General features: G+C 38.4%; 1 protein-coding gene across 2 annotated transcripts; it reads left to right on the forward strand.

Moving 5' to 3' along the window:
- Nucleotides 1-1,427: 1,427 nt before the first annotated feature.
- LOC105234393 (transmembrane protease serine 11B-like protein) lies at nt 1,428-22,020 on the forward strand. 2 transcript variants are annotated; one of them, XM_034672156.1, is made up of 10 exons: nt 1,432-1,582; nt 7,297-7,412; nt 10,445-10,563; nt 10,662-10,729; nt 13,431-13,591; nt 17,538-17,576; nt 18,099-18,273; nt 19,466-19,725; nt 20,197-20,339; nt 21,162-22,020. In XM_034672156.1, the coding sequence occupies exons 1-10, from the start codon at nt 1,575-1,577 to the stop codon at nt 21,321-21,323; spliced, it is 1,251 nt and encodes a 416-aa protein (XP_034528047.1). In that variant the 5' UTR covers nt 1,432-1,574; the 3' UTR covers nt 21,324-22,020. The 2 variants fall into 2 exon arrangements, with proteins under 2 accessions (XP_034528048.1, XP_034528047.1); XM_034672157.1 differs by lacking the exon at nt 17,538-17,576 and having other exon boundaries at nt 1,428-1,582.
- The last annotated feature ends 263 nt before the right edge of the window (nt 22,021-22,283 follow it).

A 22,283-nucleotide genomic window follows, 5' to 3' on the forward strand; every position in this document is an offset into this window, starting at 1 on the left:
AGCATGGATGTAGGGAAACACTTGCCATTTAAGAAATGGAACTGTGAGAAATGGCTCAACTAAAGTCATACTTTAGATAAAGTCATCGTTAAGATAATACAATGTCCTGGATATTGTGCCATGCACTTGGTATACATGGCCTTAGCTGATATAATGTCTTACAAGTATGACACCATTAGACTGCATTTTTACCTATAAGAAAGCTGAAGCTCAGATATATCATGTCCTTTGTTTCACCAAACTACCACGGAACAACATAAATAAAAAGAGATGCTATTCTAAAGAGCCTTGAATATCAGCCAGAGGAGTTCATATTTTATTCTGAGAGCAACTGAAAGTTTTGAAGATTTTACATAAAGAAATGTCATGAATATGTGTTTTAGGAAGATGAGTCATGCTAATTAATACTATAATCCTGTTCTCTGTTCAGTAGCCTCCTCCTCTGAGAGGCTTTTCCTGACCACCCTAAAGATAGCCACCCTCTGCCCTCCCAACACACACACCACTCTCTGCCCGATTACTTTACTTCATTTTCTTTATGACATATCTCATATTAAATTTGCACTTACTATTTTCTTGAGTGTTTGCCTGTTTTTCTGATTAAAGTGTAAGCTCCATGAAGGCAGGGACTTTATTATATTCCTTGTTGTATTTCCACTACTAGGAACAATATGTAAATCTCAGGAAGTTTACAACAAACATTTATTAAACGAATGAATGGAGTGAATAGATGGTTAAAGATATGAGATGCTGCCAAAAGTCTAGATATTTGTATCCAAATATCTTAGCGACCTCCTGATCTTTTGTTTTTATAAGAATTTGATGTCACCCAAAAACTTAATCCATATTCATTTACTAAAACAGCTCTTGACTAGATTAATTTGTTCCACTTCCTATAAACAATTAGCAAAAGAGAACTGATATTTCTTTCATAAAAATCTATTTCCACTTGTAAATCCATTTCCTTTTCTTTTTTTTCCGGGCATGGTGGCATATCTATTTTTTTTCAAAAATGCAAATGTATTTTTCATTTTTTTATTTAAATTCAATTATTTACATATAGTGTAAATCTATTTTTAGAGAAGTGTGTATACAGTCCCAGTGAGAATTTTCAGACTAAGCACATTTCAAATGAGTAATGCTGTAGCAGAATTTTCATATAAAAAAAATAATGTATATTTAAGTCATTTGTCAGAGAGTGCTCTGGTGGATACAGCTGGTTTCACTGAAGAGCTGGATGGGATCTGAGTCAGAACACTGATTCACCAATCTGGGGTGGTATTTCCTGGGTGGACCTCTCAGGCAACCAATCCAAGTTAGGTCTATTCTTTTTCTAAGTATTCGACTCAAAGGGAATTTTCATTTCTTCCTTTAAACCACAGATCCACAGATGTCATCAACACTTGTTAAACGAGTTTCCTTTTAATTGCTTTCTGCTATTGCACCCAACCCTTAAAATCCCAAGTATCATTGTGGTTAGCACATTTACCTGAGAACCACTGACCAGGACAAAAGAAGTGCAGAAGTTTCCTTTATCTTAATAACACCAACAGCCTAAATTATATCAGCACAGTATGTATAGGTAAGTGGACATTTGCTTGCCCAAAATTCTAATTAGACATAATTAGAATTAACTGTTTCCCCTATATGACTCCCACCCAAGGGTTGCAGTAAAATAACTGAGTTAAGAGGGGGATTTGTAATTTTTTCTACAGCCTTTTGGACTTTCTGCATGGAGACACCCCTGTAACACACGTGCATTTGTGTCTGGAATCTATAGTTTTATGTCATGCTTTGGAGAATGCTTCAGAAGGGTGAAAGGCAGCTTAACATCCTGTGAATGAAAAATATGTGACTGTTGTAAAGTACAAAGGAAGAAGCAGAGGGAAAAATTCTCTCATAAATCAAATGTTAAATTGTTATTGGTGGTGATGATGATGATGACTCCTTTGTATTTGTTTAATATCTAGTGCTTTCTAAACTGCTTTAATAAATATTGTCTTGAATCTCATAGCACCATTGCTTCATAGGTGTTCTTTATAGAATCGTTTATAAACCATGCATTTTTATCTGAAAAATTATTCATGAACTAGAAGAGAATCATGTATAGACATGTGCTACTTATTTTTAAAGTATCTAACTAGATAATTATTATGTTAAGTGAAAGTGATTTTTAATGTCATTTTATTTATTTATATTTTTAAAGGTTTTATATATTTTTTTGAGACAGAGAGGCAGAGAAGTACCACCAGGGTGTGGGGCAGAGGGAGAGGGAGAAACAGACTCCCCAGTGAGCAGGGAGCCTGGGGCAGGGCTCCATCCAAGACCCCGAGATCATGACCTGAGCCAAAGGCATTCATGATGCATTTAAAAAAATACTTTCATCAAAATTTAGCAAAATAAAGTGAACCTAATTATAAAATATTTAATGTTTAGATAAATATAAAATATAAATGCATGCTTTACACAAATGCTTCTCCAAAAATTTGCACCTTTAGTCAATTGTTTAGCCCTTTAAGACATACACACACATATACATAATTTACAAATCACTATTCATATAAAATGTGACTAGAAAGAGCACACTCACTGTGATGGAATATGCCAAGAACATTTTTTTGAACTAAAGTAAATAATTTACTGTTGTGCAAATTCTTTTTTAGATATGTCATATTATTCGTAACTCTGATATTTTCTTATTAGCCGCATCTCTGGTCTATCAGTAAAGGAAAGGGTGATCACACACATTTAGTAAGTGGAAAGTAAACAGCATGATTATTTTGTTGTTGTTTTGCCTATAAGACAGACATCACTTTTATGCTGGATAGATGTGCTTTTTTTTTTTTTTTTAAATAGGGCACCTTCTTCTCCTTCAACATTTTGACACTTGTGTAAAGTCTTTACCTGAAAGATTTCAAAGGATTAGTCCATTGTTTCCAAGTACACCTAGTTACCCAGGAAAGATTCAAGCCATAATTTAGTGGTTAACTTTACAGACTAAGGCATTAATCTGGCCAGAAGAATCTGGACGAATTTGGAAACACGGTTGTTTCTGCAGGTGCTTTTGAGGAGCCCTTAGTCAATCCTGTGGTTGTATTTGGGTGCCTGAATAATGAATGGCCAAGAGGAAGAAAAACTACACTAGAAGTAGACGTAAAGACTTCAATGCCATATTCTATCAATTTCAATTGTTTTCTTAGAGTAGTTCTCTAGGACAGATTGGGAAAAGTCTCAGGAGAAAGTGGTGTTTTAGGTCCTTGCCAAGGTGGCATTGAGATTTCATCGCCAGGAGTTTGTTGTTTTTTGTTTTCATTTTTTATGGCAAGATACAATTGATATTCTATATCCTCTTCCAGTAATCCCCCTTATGTGATTTTTTGAAAGAATTTATAGTATGGAGTACCAGAAATATTGGCTAAATAGTTGAGTGATTTTTCTGTGTGGGAAGTCTGTCATTTTTAAACAGATATTTAATCTGTGTAATGATGTGTAAGATCTTCAGGTTATCAGTTAAAGGTAGCTGCATCTGAGAGAAGCATCTGAGCTGGTGACAAACAAAAATCAAAATGAAAAAAGAGGGTAGGGAATGTAACTCTAAAATTCTACAGCATTTTCAATGAAAGACAAATAAAAATTAGGAAGTTATTGCAATCTTCTTTCTAGCCATAGCGTCTGGATGAATTCTAAATCTTATTTGATCACATTTTAATAGATTTAGATTTATGTCTGTTCTTATAAGAATACCAGTTCTAAAACAAATTGTAAAGATAAAAGAAAAAAAAATACCCAAATCTATATGAAGTCCTGTCCTGAGGTAAAAATTTAAAAATAAAACTGGACAAAACAAGAAATGTATAAATATATCCCCAGTTAAGAGACTCCTAGGAAAAGAAAAGTAATCAATGACAATTTATGGGAGACAGAAAAGTAAGGAAAGGGTGTGGAGCAAAGGCTAGAGAACCAAGCGGTCATCAAAGTAGTCTTGGTGGAGCAGAATGCCTAGGAGATGAGGTAAGTGCTTACCCGTCACTGAAAGGTGGACAAGATTTAAAATTTTATAGTTAAGAAACATGCTGACAATTTAAGTCTTTTGAGTGATGTCAAACAACGAGACTGTGAAAATCAGGTAAGCATGAAAAAATTGAGATGAATTCGTTGTAGTTAGAATGGAAACAAATGTTTGCCTCAGAAAGAGAAATATCAATTTTGTACTCTATTTTATATAACAAGCACTAAATTTACTAATCCAGTTTCATAGCTTTGTTTGTTCCATTTTTGGATGACTCCTAAGTTAACCCCAACTATGGTGCCTCAGTTAACTACCAGTCTGACGTCTCCATTTGTGTACTGGAAATTTAAATGTCTCTTAAATTCCAGATATAAAATATTTATCATTTTTCCCCGAAGTTACCTCTCCTAGACTTCATTCTTCTCAAGATAAAATCGTGTGTTGTCTTTGACATGTCCCTATCCTTTACCAAGATAGCTAATTAATTGCCAAGTTCTGACAAATACTCTACTCAATGCATCACTTTGCTTCTTTTCTTACTACCACAAGCCAGGATGCCATTACTCCATTCCCACTGATTATATTAGCCTCTTTGCTCATTGGTCCTCCTCTCCTTTTTCTCCCTCCTTTAAACTATCATCATGCAGACTGCAGATTCATCTTCCTACCTGCTGCATGTCCTCGTGTTAGTCATTTCCACTGCATAAAGTAAAAAAACCTCTTCTGATTAGCACTGACACCCTCTATAGTTTGTATCCCTCTGATCTATTTATCCTTCATAATCTAGTTGTCCTCAATACCCATTGGCATCCTTTATTCACTACTTCAACAAACCCTACCTATAATGTACTAGACCCCACAGTATGGCCTGGGTACGAAGCAACGACAGTATCAACAATAATTAATGACATGGGCCGGACCATAACATGGCCTTGAGTAGAGGTGAAAAGACCACCATGTAAGGGGCGCCTGGGTGGCACAGTGGTTAAGCGTCAGCCTTCGGCTCAGGGCATGATCCCGGCATTATGGGATCGAGTCCCGCATCGGGCTCCTCTGCTGTGAGCCTGCTTCTTCCTCTCCCACTCCCCCTGCTTGTGTTCCCTCTCTCGCTGGCTGTCTCTCTATCTCTGTCAAATAAATAAATAAAACCTTAAAAAAAAAAAAAAGAAAAGACTACCATGTAAAAATACAAAATACTCTCAGTGTAGATCCATATTCAGGTTAGCCATGGAAGACCTCAACAAAGAGGAGATAAAAGAGTTGAGTAATAAAGTCTTAGTCGGAGCTCACTGCGTAGACTTGAGGTGGACATTTTAGGCAGAAGAACCACACTATGCAAGGACATGGAGATGTGAAGGAGTTCAGTTGTCCATGGAACTCTGAGTAGTTTGAAATGGCTGGAACATAGATTAGAAGCAGGTTGGAAAATGAGATGAGATGATGGAGGGGTTGCCTTAAGACAGGGGCACAGTTCATTTACAGAAACATGAAGAAAAAGCAGAGTGTGGGGTACAGATGAGAAACTTGTAAATGTGATGATAGAGTTGTAAATATTCTCTTCTGATGCCTTCAATTTTCTCAGTGGACCAGAAAGTAAGGTTATCAGCTAAGATTGAGGATGGGGTAAAAGGTGCTGGAGGTTTGAGGAAAAAAGAAGTATGAAATAGTTTCCAGAGAGAATGGGGAAAAAATCAACAGAAGATGTATTAAAAACACACACACACAAACTTGTTCTCCTGAAAGCATCAACTCAGTTTATTTTTATCTGAGATCCAATACATCATACATACTGCCCTCGAATGCCACTTCCTTTTTCTTTCTTTCTTTTTTTTTTTAAGATTTTATTTATTTATTTAAGAGCGAACACGCTAGAGAGACAGAGGGAGAGCACGCAAGCACGAGCAGGGGGGAGGGGCGGAGGGAGAAGGAGAACTAGGGTTTGCTGCCAGGCAGGGAGCCCAATGCAGCGCTCCATCCGAGGACCTGGAATCATGATCTGAAGGCAGATGGTTCACCTACTGAGCCACCCAGCCTTCCTTCAATGCCACCTCTAATCTGAAAACCCTGGTGATAGGTCTGGCTGGATTAAAGTTTTCCAGTTTTGCTGTGAAGATAGCATATAGTTTAGTAAAAATCTGCAACACTGAAAGTGTTAAACTGCAAATTCTCAGACCCTTTCAGGAATTTGAATTCACTAGATCTGAGGTAGGATACTACAATCTGGATATGTAGTAAGCACTCCCAGGTGATTTTGATAAAGGCTGTCCTCCAATCACACTTGGAGGAGCCTCAGTATTTAAGACAAAATCTCAACACCTTTGTGTGGTAACAAAGTCCTTGTTGTCGCCTCTGTATGAGGATTTTCCAGGGAAACAGGAACAGTAAGATATCTCTTTCTATTTCCTCTTCCTCCTCCCCTCTCTCTTTCTCTCCTTTTCTCTCTCAATGGAGAGCTAGCGAGCTAGCTAGATAGGCATATAAATATATGGGATATATGTATCTAAGATAGAGAGATTTTATTTTAAGGAATTGCTTCACACAATAGTAAGGTTGATAAAGCTCGAAACTCAGGCAGGATTTCTACCCCCAAGGCAGAATTTTTTTTCTTCTCATGAAAAGCTCAGTTTTAGCTCTTATGTCCTTCGCTGATTGGATGAGGCCCATCTACCTATAGAGGGGAATCTTTAAGTCAACTGATTATAAATGTTTATTATAGCTACAGAATACTTTCACAGTAACATGCAGACTTGTGTTTGACCAAACAGCTTGGCACTGTAGCCTAGCCAAAGCTGACACTTAAAATTAGCCATTACGTTGTACAGTTTCATCTTTGGCCAATCCATGACACATAGTTCACTGCAAGAAAACTGAATTTCTGGCCATTTTTTGAGCACTGCTTGTTGTTCCCTCTTCCTATACTGTCTCCTCATGCCTCTTTATCTGTAAAGTTACCCCAAATCCCTATTTCAATTTAAACAATACCTATTAGTTGTCTAAATGAAGCATGGTGAAAATACCTAATTTACTGTAGGTTGAACACAGCACGCTTCTCTACAATTGATTTTAAACTTCTTTCCTTCTTTCTCTTCCTTCCCCTCCTTCTTCCTTCCTTTCTTTCCTTTCTTTTCTTCCTTTCTTTTTCTTTCCTTTCCTTTCCTTATATACCTATTGCTACTATGATGCCTAAATTGAGCTTCTGGGGGTAAGCAAGAGTAAAGAAATAAAGATTTAGAATGACTGTGATTTATTTCTGATATGCCTTTTATATTTATATCCTTTACTTGCAGACCAGTCACAGCTTCCCGTCCATCTTTTCCACTATGGATGATTGCCCTCATTGTGTTTGGAGTGTTGGCAATCCTGGGAGTAACTATTGGTCTCCTGGTTCATTTTCTGGCAGTAGGTAGGTAATGAATACATTTTTATTTATTTCAGTTTGCTGTCAACTTTATTTCCATTTCTACCAAAGACAAAGAGATAATCGCAAACAATAAATTATCTATCTTCCTTTAAAATGGCCATCAATGACCCAAGATACTAGAAATACACATTTACCAAGCATTCTATTATAGACATCTTTTGAATATAGACAAGTAAAAGAATGTATACAATATAGAAACATGAATGCACAGATAAATAACTGACAGGCATAAAAAGTAACACCAAGATGATATTATATGACTTTATGATTAAAATATTAAGAAAGACAAGAAAATCAGCATATACTTATAATTCTCATTTTTCTCCCAACTTCCCAGTGGTTTGTTAGCAATATTCTTTTTATATTGTCAACATTTATGACACTTCATTCTGGTTTGTAATCATAATTACTAGATGATTTCTAAAGAATACTATGGGAAGTAAATCTGTGGGGTGGGAGTTTGCAACTTATATTTTGACTTATCTCAAATATTCTCTTATCCAATTAATTAATTAATTAATTTGTTTTTTAAAAAGATTTTATTTATTTATTCGACAGAGATAGAGACAGCCAGCAAGAGAGGGAACGCAAGCAGGGGGAGTGGGAGAGGAAGAAGCAGGCTTATAGCGGAGGAGCCTGATGTGGCTCGATCCCATAATGCCAGGATCACGCCCTGAGCCAAAGGCAGACGCTTAACCGCTGTGCCACCCAGGCGCCCCCAAAGGCAGACGCTTAACCGCTGTGCCACCCAGGTGCCCCTATTTATTTTTTAACCCTATGGAACACTTATCTTTAGTTTTTAACAAAAGTAGCTGGTGTAGCCTTAGGAAAGCACCTTAATTTACAGACTCTGAATCATGATATAGTGATCCTGATTTCCCTCCCATGTTCATCCCAATTTACCTCTAGCAAGTTGCCTCAGCTGGGGGATTAGAACACATCCCAAAAAATGGCACATTAGTATGGTTTCACTTTTATTTTCACTGCTGTCATTCTGCAGGGTCAAAATATGGCTCTATGGAAATATTCCTTGTCTTTCTTCCGGACCCTGAAGTCTCATTACTCTAATCATAGAAACATTGAGAACTTTTAGAAAGACCTTCATTTGACCCAACTTGTGAAGAGATGTATCTCTGTTCTGTATCATTTTTCACCCTAGTGTATACTTCACATTTGGGGGAATATTTGCCTTTTAGTTTTTAGTCTGGAGTTGTGGTTTTCTTTGGAAATGAGCCCTTTCCCCTTGTCTTTTGGTCTTTTTAAAAACTTAGAAGAAGGAGAATGTAAAAAAAGTGCTTTTACTCTGTCAAATTTAAACAGACATGTTTCTATAATTCATGCTTAAGCTCTGTTACTGCACTCCAGAACACTCCCTGTACAGAAACAAAAACGTGTCTGTGTGTGTGTGTGTGTGTGTGTGTGCATGGTGTGTGTAAGTTGTAAGTTGTCTTCACAGAAATAAGTTCTAAGTCATGGAAAAGTCATAAAACAATTCTTTCTTTCTGTCCCTCATCCATCTTCCTCAATTAGTATTGTCATTTGAACCACTTAGAGAAATGGGAATGTTAATTATAAGGTGCAGGTGTGCCTTATGGATATCCCATCCTCAAGGGGTTGTTTTCATTTCACGAGGCACCAACAGAGGACTGGTGTCACAGTGACCTCAGCATAGTGAGCCATCTCTGGCCATTAGGATTGCTGCATAGAATTAAATTAATACTTGATTCCTTGTTCTAGGGTGTGGTTTCTTAGTCTTAAATGTCTTAGACGTAAAATGTTTACATCTAAGTTTATCCCCTGGCTCTTGGAAAAGTGCCCCGTGCAGTAGTAATAAAAAGTTTGTATCTTGTCAATTTATTAGTTTATATTGAGGAATATTCATGGCAGCCTGATTATCATAATAGGTAGAAATATTTAGGAATCTAAATAAAGAACTGAAGGATGCACTGTGAACACTGAATTATAAAAAAGAAAGTTGAATAATTTCAAGATGTATTTTTTACTACTTATGGTAAAGTCTAATAACCAACCATTGCAAAGTTTGGTCTCTATAGGAAAAGATCCATGACCCCCAGACAGACTAACTACAATTAACAATGTTGGTTCACAAACTATTATTCATAAACAACCCATTTCCAGCATTTTCTGTAGAATTTTCTGACTTCTTTTTCTATCACCTTTCTCACTGTAAAATATTTTCACCACATTTATAATAGTTCAGTCATATTTTATTTTAATTATGATGCTTTCCTTTCCTTCCCTGCATTCAAATAGAAACTGTAGTTAAACAATTAACATTATCATTTAATTATATCCCTATTATTACCTCATGTAATGATTTTTTCCATATTGAGCCTGTCTTTTCTATCACATAGTCCTCAAAGGCAATGATCACAGTGCAAAATAGTATCTAGTGTTTGCTATATGCTGGGTGGTATATAACAGCTTAATACCAATCACATATTAGAGGTAAGATGTATCATATACCAAATGGGTTAGTATCTATGAAAATTTGAGAAGGAAATATAAGGATTAGGTGTGGACTTTGTAGTCAAATCAAATTTGATCCTTGGCTCTTAGTAGCCATATGATATTAGCTAAATTTCTGAATATCTCTGAGACCACATTTCTCCTGGGGAAAAAAAAAAGGGTATACTTTATATGTGTTTTATAAAGCATCTTCTCATGGCACATAATAAATGGTAACTATTTTTACACATAGTTTGATGATTATGGGATAGAAATCTCATTTATAGTATATGATCTTATCTGTCTCAATCAAGACATTACTCTTCTTTCTTACTTTTGTCTATATCTTTATCTGCTGCATTATGGGTCAAAATACTTTTCACAATGCCCAGGACATCTAATCAACTGTGCCAGAAAGATTCACAGGCTTTATCAATGTTGAATATGAGCTTGATATTTACTAGTTGGTATTACTATGTAATCTATATTTGCATTTGAAATCCATTTTACCTAAATAATTCTTGGATCATGTTTTTATCCCACAGAAAACACGATCTACTATTACCAAGGTAGCTTTAAAGTGTTAGATATCCCATATAACAGAAATTACCAAAGAGAGACATCACTGGAGAATAACTATCTTAGCAAAATTCTCGAGACTAAGGTAAATTAGTATTTTCCTATATTTATTTCATTGTTAGTTCTCTGAAATAGAAATATATTATTTGAATTTGATGTTTGACTCTATGTTCTCTTTAACAGATGGTTGATGCATTTCAAAGCTCTAGCATTTACAGACAATATATCAATTCTCAAGTCATCACACTGGTGTAAGTAACTAATAATAGCAGTTAAAAAAGGGATCAACCCAGTCATACATACATATTTCAAGTACCTCTGTAAAAAGAATTTTGAAATGTTATAGTCATTAGTCAATAAATTACTAATAAACAGTATCACCCTAAGCTTAATGTCAGAATTGTTCAGTATAAAACCAAAGCAAAGATTGGGCTATCTACTTTTATTCATTAGATCTATTGAGAATTTATTATTCATTAAATGCCTCATCACTCAAGTTTCTTAAGTTTTTATGTCCAGCAAATAGCAGATGATCCCTTTGACCAATGTTTGATGGTCTAACATTTTAGCAGTAGTGTAAATACAGACCGTGTTTTCTCATGTCTTTCTACTTGCAAGTCAGCTAAATACCTTGTGGAACTTACAGGGTAGAAAAGAGTTCTTACAGGGTAGAAAAGAGCATATCTACATCGAGCTTCAATGACAAGGAGGTCCTTCTAGTCTGTAAGTAAAATAGACTATGTGTCCTCTGCATATGGGTTTAGAGTAGCATGGAATAGCAGGGGAGCTCAAGAACTGGAATTAGTCAACCTAAGCCCAGGCTTTTGCCACTTAGTAGCCCCAGAGCCTTGGGTGAGTTAGTATATCACTTTGAGTCTGCTTACATATCCATGAAATACTGATAATAGCACCCTTACTGCCTCTCTCGTAAAACTGGACTCAGAATCAAAGATATATGTATGAAAAGATTTGCAAATAAACACATTTCCAGTGAAGGCAATTTTTGCTTTTATCTTCAATAATGCCGCCATACTATATGTCTTCCCTTCTTCCCCTGCTCCTGGAACTCATGGGACTCCTGAAATTGCAGGATACACCAAGATCTCAATTAAAATTAACCTTGAGGGTTGATTTGAACATTGGAAAGGGGTGGGAGGCTAAAATTGAAGGGCCCAGGTATCTTTCAGAGATAATTGCAACCACTGGAGATCTTCTGCTTTGTTTTCACATGCATGTAACTTTAGGTATCCATAGGAAGTGGGAGCCCAAAAGAGGTGATGGGGAGGCTGTAGGACAGAGGTTTTCATTTTGGTACACCCTCCTATGATAATCAAACCTGTGTGTGCTATTTCCTAGCACTGGTTACTGATTTTTATGCCAAAATATTAGTCATCTGTCAGGAAGAGCCAAAGCATAAGAGTGACACTTCAAACACTAGCCTCAAAGCTGCTTGACAATTCCTACATGTCTGTTTGTCAGCCTCTTAGGTTGCTCACACCTTTCCTGAATTCCAAACCAATCTTTCCTGAACACCACAGTCAGGTTCATCTTCCTGAAGCATGGTTTTATTCCACAACTTTTCTTTACTGCTACCCCTTGACGAGCATTAAAAGTCCTCCTCCATCTAAGCCCAAACTCCTAGACATTGTTGTCTCTGTGACTGGGTATAAAGAGACAGTACAGTATGAAAATCCTTGGGGCGCCTGAGTGGCGCAGTCGTTAAGTGTCTGCCTTCGGCGCAGGGCATGATCCCAGCATTCTGGGATCGAGCCCCACATCAGGCTCCTCCGCTAGGAACCTGCTTCTTCCTCTCCCTCTCCCCCTGCTTGTGTTCCCTCTCTCACTGGCTGTCTCTGTCAAATAAATAAATAAAATCTTTAAAAAAAAATCCTGGGTTATAGAGTCAATTGTACTGAATCTGGTCTGAGTTTAGCAGCTGTGTAATCTTAAACAGATTGGGTAGCCTCCCAGAGCTTCCATTTTTCCCTGTCTATAAAATGAAGATAATGACACCTATGTTGCAGGGTTGTTATGAAGTTTAAGTGTGATAATAAATGTGAAAATACAGCAGATGTCCAGAACACAGAGGATGCCCCGTGAATGCTAATTATTGCTCTTCAGTTATTCTGGAGTAGTACTCTTCCTTTTCTCTGCCTGATGAAATTTTGTGCTTCATAATGAAGTCATGATAACAATACTTTAAGGTCCAGTGTATATGTCACCTCTTCCATGAAAATTTCTCTGCTTCTTTAAGTAAAAAATGACTTACCCTTCTTCTATTTGCAGATAAAATAAAATAAATATCATCACTTCTGCCTAATTTATTGTAGTAATTTGTATACGTGTCTTATCTCCTAGAAATCTCAAATTCCTGGAGGGTAGGAACCATGTGTTAGTCACCCTTGCATCACCTCATAGCACCTATTCCAGTCACTTGTTTATAGCAGTTGCTCAATGAATGACTGGTGAATACATGAATAAGTGAGCCCAGTTCTTACATGGTACTTCTTTTATTAAAAAAATATTTATTTATTTACTTACTTACTTATTTTAGAGAGAGAGAGAGAGAGAGAGAGCATGAGTGGAAGGGACAGAGGGAGAAGGAGAGAGAATCCCAAGCCTCAGACACCACACAAAGCGCAGAGCCTGATGCAGGGCTCGATCCCTCTTATGTGGTACTTCTACCCTGTGCTTCAGGCCTTTCCTATTTTTCAGATTTATAGAAATATCTGTCCTCTAAGATGAATACTATAGCTGCATGGTTACTGTCACCAAATAAATGTAAGCAGATGGATGCTCCTGTGATTAACCAAAAGTGAAATTACTACACAAACCCACAAAAGTCAGAAGAAATAAAAATATGAAAGATCAGGGAATGAGGAAGGAAATGCTATTTTTTAGCAACATATGAAATATGTTTATCTTGTAGAAACATATTTATCTTCTTTCCAGCCCTCATAACAACAATGTCACTGCACATATATGGCTAGTATTCAAGGCTTCCAGATCAATGAAGGAAGACACAAGAAGAAGAATTGAAAGCATCTTACGTCAGATGCTGAGGAACCATACAGGCTCTCTGACTACAGATCCTAATTCTCTTAGGCTCACGGGTAAGCTTATATATTAAATAGGAACAGTGTTACTCTCATCTTTTTATTTCTTTTTTTTTATAGAAGAAAGTTTTTTAAACAGATTTACATTTTTAAACAAAAACTTTTAAACAAATAATTTAAAGCAAAGGCCAGTGTAAACCCAATCGAGGTCAAGAAATAGATTGTGACCAGCACCCCAGAAACCTCTAGACATAGAAGACATATAATTTTTTAAATTACAAAAGTAACACGTTAGAAAAAAAATAAGCAAAAGGATTAACGTTTAAATCACCCATAATCCCACAGGAAAGAATAAATTGATGTGCAGTTTTATAGCCTTCCAATGTCTTTTGTACCTACTGTGTGTGTGTATGTATATATATATTTATGAAAAACGGTGTTATACTATATATGTTTTATATAAACATTTTTCATTTAACATGTAGCAAACATCTTTCCATGCCATTAAATGTTTTTTTCCACAGTATCTTTGACAGCTATATAGCATTCTAATATATGGGTGAGCCAAGGTTTTCTTCATTTAAGCCCTTACTATAAGATGTTTACGTTATTTAAAAATTTTCTAATTTTAGACAATCTCAATATTAGAAACATACTTTGAACAGTATAGTTGCACAAATTTATAATTATTTCCTTAGATTATTTCCTTAAAGTGGGATTAGTGAGTCAAAGGATACACAGTAGAACACATATAAAAATATTTCACTTGTTACTCTTTGGCAATTCCCTTTTGCTTTTGAACAAGTTGCAGACACCTTATCGTGATGTTTAAAGCTTGAGGAGGTTGCCTATTTGCCAGTATCATTTTGTGCTCACGTGTGTGTATGCACAACTTCTGTCATTTCCTTTTCACCTGCTACTCAGTCGGCCGGGAGCCTTCATCTTGTCTACTCTAGCCTATCTACCCATTTATTTTTTTTTATTTTAATGTTTTTTATTATATTATGTTAGTCACCATACAGTACATCCCTCATTTCTGATGTAAAGTTCGATGATTCATTAGTTGCGTATAACACCCAGTGCACCAATGCAATACGTGCCCTCCTTACTACCCATCACCAGTCTATCCCATTCCCCCACCCCCCTCCCCTCTGAAGCCCTCAGTTTGTTTCTCATAGTCCACAGTCTCTCATGCTTCATTCCCCCTTCTGATTACCCCCCCTTTCTTCATCCCTTTCTTCCCCTACTGATCTTCCTAGTTCTTAAGTTCCATAGATGAGAGAAATCATATGATAATTGTCTTTCTCTGCTTGACTTATTTCACTTAGCATTATCTCCTCCAGTGCCGTCCATGTTGCAGCAAATGTTGAGAANCAGCTTTGCTGGATAAAGGATCCTTGGCTGCATGTTTTTCTCTGAAAGAGCTTTAAAAATGCCCCCCCAAGCCTTTCTCTCATTCCAGGTCTCTGTAGACAGGTCTGACGTAATCCTGATACCTTTGCCTTGGTACGTGAGAAATTTCTTTGCCCTGGCCGCTTTCAATACTGTATCCTTGGATCTAATATTTGCGAATTGCACTATGACATGCCGTGGCGTAGGTTTGTCCTGGTTGAGCTTGGATGGGGTCCTCTCTGCCTCTTGGACACGAATGCTTGTTTCCCTTGCTAGATTAGGGAAGTTTTCAGCTACAATTTGTTCAAATATCTCTTCTAGACCTCTGTTTTTCTCCACCCCTTCAGGGATGCCGATGATTCTGACATTGGATCGTTTCATAGAGTCAGTAATCTCCCATAACCTACATTCTTGGGTGTGGATTTTTTTAAGTCCCTATTCTATTTTAGCTTTTTCTTCTACTAACCCATCCTCCATTTCCTGATACGTTTTTCTGACTCATTCACCATGTCCCTCAGAGCCTCTAGTTTTGACTGCATTTGGCTCATAGAATTTTTAATTTCTGCCAGATTCGCTCTCATTTCTGCCCTTAGGGATTCTATATTCTCAGCAACGCTTTCTCTGATGCTTTTTTCAAGTTTACTCATCATCTTGACCATTGTTGCTCTGAATTCCATTTCTGATAATTGGGATACATCCATATGTATTAATTCTGTGGCCGAGGCCAATTCTGTGGCAGAGGCCACAGACTCATTATCTTTTCTTTGCTGGGGGGGACTTCTCCTTCTCGTCATTCTGATGAAGAGAGATTGCAGGGTTGTCCAGAGCCCAAGTGTTGACTGGGACCCAGGCCGTGCGCCCTTGTTTTATAGAGATCTTAGGGATGTGGGCTTCTTCCTTAAAGAGTTTATTTATTTATTTGAGAGAGAGAGAGACAGTCAGCAAGAAAGGGAACCCAAGCAGAGGAGTGGGAGAGGAAGAAGCAGGCTCCCGGTGGAGAAGCCCGATGAGGGACTCCTTTCCGGAACGTTGTAAACACACCCTAATCCGAAGACAGGTGCTTGGTGACTGCGCCACTCAGGCGCTCCGGGTTGTGGGCTTCTTGATTTTTCAGCCTGCCTTCTGGGGGAGGGGCCTGCCGCACCGATACTCAGGCAACCCTGTTTGGGTAGTCTCCGTGTCCCCTGTGAGGGGGGATGGGGAGGAGCACCCTGTGAGCCGGTATTTCCAGGCTTTTGTTCTCTGGTGGCTTTCCCTGGTGGTTTGCTGTGCCTCTTCTGAGAGAGCAGCAGCGGCTGAATCTCAGCCTCTGTCTCAGAACAGAGGGATCGCAGACTGTTCTCCACTGATGTTCTGGCCACTTTAACTCTGTTTCTGTTGGTGCTGCTCAACCCTGCAGCATCCCGGGCTGTGCGCCCCACACCCGGCGTCCCAGCCCTCACTTCCAGGGCCGGCACGTCTCTGTCCTTTGTNCCTAACACCACCAGCCGCCAGCCGCCAGCCGCCCCCGCGTGCTCCCGGAGCTCCCGGTCTCAGTCTGGATCCAGTGAGCACACCGACCGCGAGTCCGCCTGCTCCCCCGTGCAGGTGGCCCTCCNGCGCACTCCCAGCTCGTGGTCTCAGTCTGCTGTCTCCCGGGTGCCATCTGCGAGTCCATCCGCTCCCCCACGCAGGTGGCTACCGCTTCCTGGTGCCCAAATGCAGCAGCTCCCTCCCCCTTCCGTTTATCTTCCGATATCTGTGCGCGGTTTCATGGCTCCCCACTTCGTACCTCAATACTCAGCACTGGAGATGTTCATTTGTAGAGATCTAGATGTATCTTCCTGCGTCTCAGGCTGATTCCGTGGGTGTTCAGGCTGGTCTGGTACCTATCCAACTCGACTCAGGGGACCAGCTGAAAAAGGGGTCCCCTACTCCTCCACCATCTTAACCCCTCCTTCTCATCTTTTTATTTCTAACATATATCACAAGTATCATGCATAAAACTGATACTCAGTTTTTTAAATGAATATGTCATTATTTTATATCAGAGTAATAATTTATGTTCTTTATTATTGAGAACATAATAATCAAATCATAATGCAATAACTGAAAGCAGTTCTGGGGGGAAACTGCTTCTCATTATAAAGCAAACAGTAAAACTTTGAACAGTCTTAAAAGTAATGGTGTGTGTTGTGTATTTTTTCATGAACTCCTATAACATTAAAAAATAGCATGCAATCTGCCGTTACAAGACAGGTCACTTTTTAAAAGTTATTTTTATGTACTGACAGGGATCAGGGTCACTTGCGAGTCTTCCTGTCCTTCTAAGAAAAGATACTGGTAATTTTCCACCTAAGATGATAAAGAATACAGTTCCAATTAAATAAAAAAGAAGTCTCTCATGTGGAACTATGGAGGCGGTATTTCCATATCATACATTCACATAGAGTAAAAGAGCAATTCAAATAAGCCAATATTCTCTCCTTTTTACTGACACTTTATCCTGAGATTCAAAATTATTTCTGGACCCTCCTGCTCTGCTGAATCTAGCATCTGACTTCATTGGCCCCAGGGTCAATGGATTAATGCTAGGTATTATATTTACCATGAGCTTTTTGTTCTATTTCAGAAATCAGTAAGGTTGATGCTGAAAAGATTATCAACAACCGTAAGTTCAGATACTTCTTAATTAAATGTGCGAGATGATCTAAGACATAGCAGTCAAGATTTGTTGTTGTTAGTTAGGCACAATTCTAATTAGGTACTTTACATACAAATCATTTAATCCTCACAACTTTCGTAAAGATAGATATCATTATTATCATCCCATTTGAGAGATGGGGAAACTGAAGCAGAAACAAGTGAAATAATTTACCCAAGTTGATCCAGCTCGTGAACGGTATGGTCAGAATTCAAACCAGGGCTGCAGAGCCCATGGACTTAACCGTAGCTTTATCTGCCTCCCACAGTTCTCATATTCTCCAAATGCTGAAGAATCTTGGTGGTACTGTGCTGGGTATGGAAGTGATCCAGGGGCTGCTAGTGATTCCTGTGCAAATTACAACCTATCCCCTTCAGTGCAAGATATTGTCAGATAGAACCATACAAGAATAACCCAGCTCACTCCCTGCTTTATAATCAAATAAACATTATCTTCCTACTCTCAATGGAACAAAACTGACTCTGACAGGCTGTGGGACACGAGCAAGGATGTCAGCTACGTATGATAGAATCAGAGGAGGTTCCAATGCTCAGAAAGGAGAATGGCCATGGCAAGCAACGCTCAAAAAGAATGGCCGACACCACTGTGGGGCATCTTTGATCAGTGAAAGATACCTGGTGACCGCAGCTCACTGCTTTCAAAGGTAAGTTCATCATGTTGCCCAAGGCTAGGGAAACCAAAGACCCTGGAAGAGTTCCGGTTCTCACCTGTTTTCCCAGCTTCATTACCAGTAGCACTCTCATCTCAGGTGTCCTGGTTTGGAAGACAAATTATATAGGAAGGCAATCCAAGATTGTTCTGCATCACCTATAAGAATGCAAAGAGTCATTGACTCTTGATACTACATGTTTGTCTCACATGATTCTTACTTCTCATAACTTTATACTCCAGATATCCCTAACTACTCATAGTTGCTAAAACACATCATCCTGTTTCGTACCTCCCTTCCCCTCTGTCCCTCCCTGTCCCCTTCTCTTTACCTTTTAGGCAACTATGCCTCAGCTCTACAATCTTACCCAAAATGCTACTTTCCCTAAGAAAGCTCTTCCCTAGAGCATGCAGATTTAAGTCCACCTGCCTTGTTGTCCCGCTAATTCTATGCAAAGCACTTAAGCAATTATAACTGTCTATGTTTATGCCCAACTTTCATTAGATTTAAGTCTCTTGAAGGTATAGCTATTAATTTTTATTTCTATGTTCCCATTGCTTTACATAGTGTATGGTATAGGGACTCAAACAAGATTTTTTATTTTTTTATTTTATTTTTATTTATTTTTTTAAAGATTTTATTTATTTATTTGACAGAGATAGAGACAGCCAGCGAGAGAGGGAACACAAGCAGGGGGAGTGGGAGAGAAAGAAGCAGGCTCATAGTGGAGGAGCCTGATGTGGGGCTCGATCCCATAACGCCGGGATCACGCCCTGAGCTGAAGGCAGACGCTTAACCGCTGTGCCACCCAGGCACCCCTATTTTTTAATTTTTTTAAAAGATTTTATTTATTTATTTGACAGAGAGAGAGACAGCCAGTGAGAGAGGGAACACAAGCAGGGGGAGTGGGAGAGGAAGAAGCAGGCTCCCAGCGGCGGAGCCTATTGTGGGGCTCGATCCCAGGAATCTGGGATCACGCCCTTAGCCGAAGGCAGACGCTTAACAATGGAGCCACCCAGGTGCCCCTCAAACAAGATTTTTTAAATGAATTTTAAAAATCAGACTATCCCTGCTACTGAGCTATACAGCAAAGGAATATTAATGTCATGAAAAGAGTACAGTTGGTGCAGGCTGTATTTCTATTATTTTGAAATAAATACAAAATACATAATTTTTGTTTCTTTAGGACAAACAATCCAAAAAACTATACTGTCAGCTTTGGCACCACAGTGAATCCCCCCTATATGCAACGTTATGTTCAACAAATTATTATTCATGAAGACTACATCCAGGGTGAACATCATGATGATATTGCAATTATAAAGCTCACTGAAAAAGTCTTATTTCAGAATGATGTACATCGAGTTTGTCTTCCTGAAGCCACGCAGGTTTTTCCACCAGGTGAAGGAGTTGTTGTTACAGGATGGGGAGCATTTTCATATAATGGTAAGTTCAGTGAAGGCTTAACATAGAATTTGAGTACAAAAGCAGCAAGAAAAAATGGTGACCTAGGTGCAGGCAAAGATGTCATTTACTTCAGGATGCCTAGTTCTCCCAGGCAACGTTTCAGGAGATGATGCATATGGAGTTATGGCTTTGCAAATCCTTGGTTTGGAATGTTCTGTGGAGACAAATTGGTTGTACAAACTCCCCAACCTGGAATAACTAATTGAGAAAGTTCTGGTTCAAAGATGTAAAAAAAGAGATAAGGACATAGAAAAGCAGCTTTTGAAAGATTTCAAATTATTCTTTGAAGTTTTTTGTTTCATTGATTTAAGTGAGAGAACTGAGTGGGCTTTTTAATCTTAAGAATAGGCAAGAGTCAAATGTAGGTTTTATGTACAGAAGACAAAACAATGTTTCCATCCTGCTCTGTTTCAGAGCAGCTCTTTTACTGGTAATGTTTACTTCCTTTAGGTAAATACCCAGACGTACTTCAGAAGGCACCTGTCAAGATTATTGACACAAACACTTGTAATGCTAGGGAAGGATATGATGGTTTAGTATCAGACACAATGCTATGTGCTGGGTACTTGGAAGGAAATATAGATGCCTGCCAGGTAAGTCTGGACACTAGTCATATTGACCGCATAGTGTATAAATAACTGCTGTTATTTTATGAAAATCGTCAATATGGACACAATTCTATGCTTCAGTTATTTTTCACTTTGACAATTCTATTAAACTGCCTCCAGCTTTGGTGCTAAAGGAATTCTCCGCTACGTGCAACATATGTCTGTAAGTGTTTAACACACACGTAAGTTGGACTTACTCCGAGCCAAGCACTGATTGAAGTCTTTTACAAACAATTAATTTAATCCGCATCACAGCCTTGTGATGTAGATACTCTCGTTATCGTATTACAGATGAGAAAACTGAGTCAGAGGAAGGTCAAGTGATTTGCACCAGAGCACGTAGCTAGTGAGTGGAAGAGCTGGCACACAAACCAAGGTAGTCTAGCATTACAGTCCGTAATCTTAACCATATTTAGTAAAGGATCAGTCTCAAAGAATTTTCAACACTTCCAGCCATTTCTCTTACCTTCTTAACTGCCTCATGGCTAGGTTCTGGCTACTTTTCTCAGATATGAAACCTTGTTCTCTATCTAAGTACATCTATGATATTTGTTTCCCAAAAGCTTTCTCATAGAACTAGACCTTGTATCTTATCAGTTCATGCCTTCAAAGTTCAAGTCAACACCAAAGAGCCCCAGAGAATATATTCCAGCCAAAGGTGGGGTTAAGGATGATACAGGGATTTACACCATACATTTTCCTATGGTTTGTATGAAGCATGAATCACAAACTTCATCTGGGCTTATCACTTAATAAAGTATCTGAAAGTTAATTCTCATAATGACTAATATTCTTTGTTTTATTTAGGGTGACTCTGGAGGACCACTAGTTCATCCCAATTCTCGAAATATTTGGTACCTTGTTGGAATAGTGAGCTGGGGAGAAAAATGTGGTGAAGTCAATAAGCCAGGTGTCTATATGCGAGTGACTGCCTACCGCAACTGGATTGCCTCCCAGACTGGTATCTAAGAGAAAACCATCTTGTAGCAACTCTCTGAAGTCATTTTTACCTAAGGTTATTCCCAACCTTATTTAGCATGCATTTTAAATTAGTGTGTACAATGGCTGTTTTGAATGAACTGTGGTCCTGAGGGAATATTTATGAACTTTACGAAACAACAAGTCTCATGTTAAGTCAAAAAGGCCTAAGCAAAGAAAGAGCTCCTATCAAAATAGGACCATTACTATTTCTCTATTGCATGAACCCATATCATGGCTCTCTTACCATAGTATACTTTTGGTTTTAGTCACTCAGACTTCCTGGAATTGTGAAGTATGTCCTTTTCCATTGCAAGTTACCTGGCAGTGCTGTGAGAAACTGGAACCATCACTTCCTGAGGGTTGGGTTGGAACATGCTCTATCTGCTTTCATTCATAGCATTTGAGGAAAGGGTATGGTTGTAAACTGACTCTGGACAGAATTGGGCACCGAATTAGAGTCTCTTATTTGTACGAGGATCTTGATCAACTCTTGAAATCACCGTGAAGTAATTTTACCATCAGCAAAACACAGCAAAAAACATTTTAGACCTACAGAAACCAGGTACATTAATTCTTCAGTGTTGATGCAGGTTTTTGTGGAAATCCTTCACTTGTAACACATATTAAAAGAAGTAGCTATGAACCATGAAGATGTCATAGGTATTTTAATTAAAACAAATTTGAAAGCACACTGTCTTTGTATGATGACAAATTTCTTTCTTTTTACGTGTGTGTGGTTTTCTTGTTTTATTTTGTGCTTTTTTTTTTTCTTAATGGTTTTTTGCAGGTGGCTTTTTCTCTTTTTCTGTTATGGTTTCCACTTGGTCCATGGGTTGAGAGAAGGCAAAAGGTAGTTAAAAAGCTACCTTCAGGCTGGAGAGAGGCGCTGGCAGGCCAACGGGGGATGCAGCGGGTAGGTTCCTCATAACTAGAAGTAAGAGGTTCCCA

This window comes from Ailuropoda melanoleuca, chromosome 11 (genome assembly GCF_002007445.2).
Source record: "Ailuropoda melanoleuca isolate Jingjing chromosome 11, ASM200744v2, whole genome shotgun sequence".
Lineage (NCBI taxonomy): Eukaryota > Metazoa > Chordata > Mammalia > Carnivora > Ursidae > Ailuropoda > Ailuropoda melanoleuca.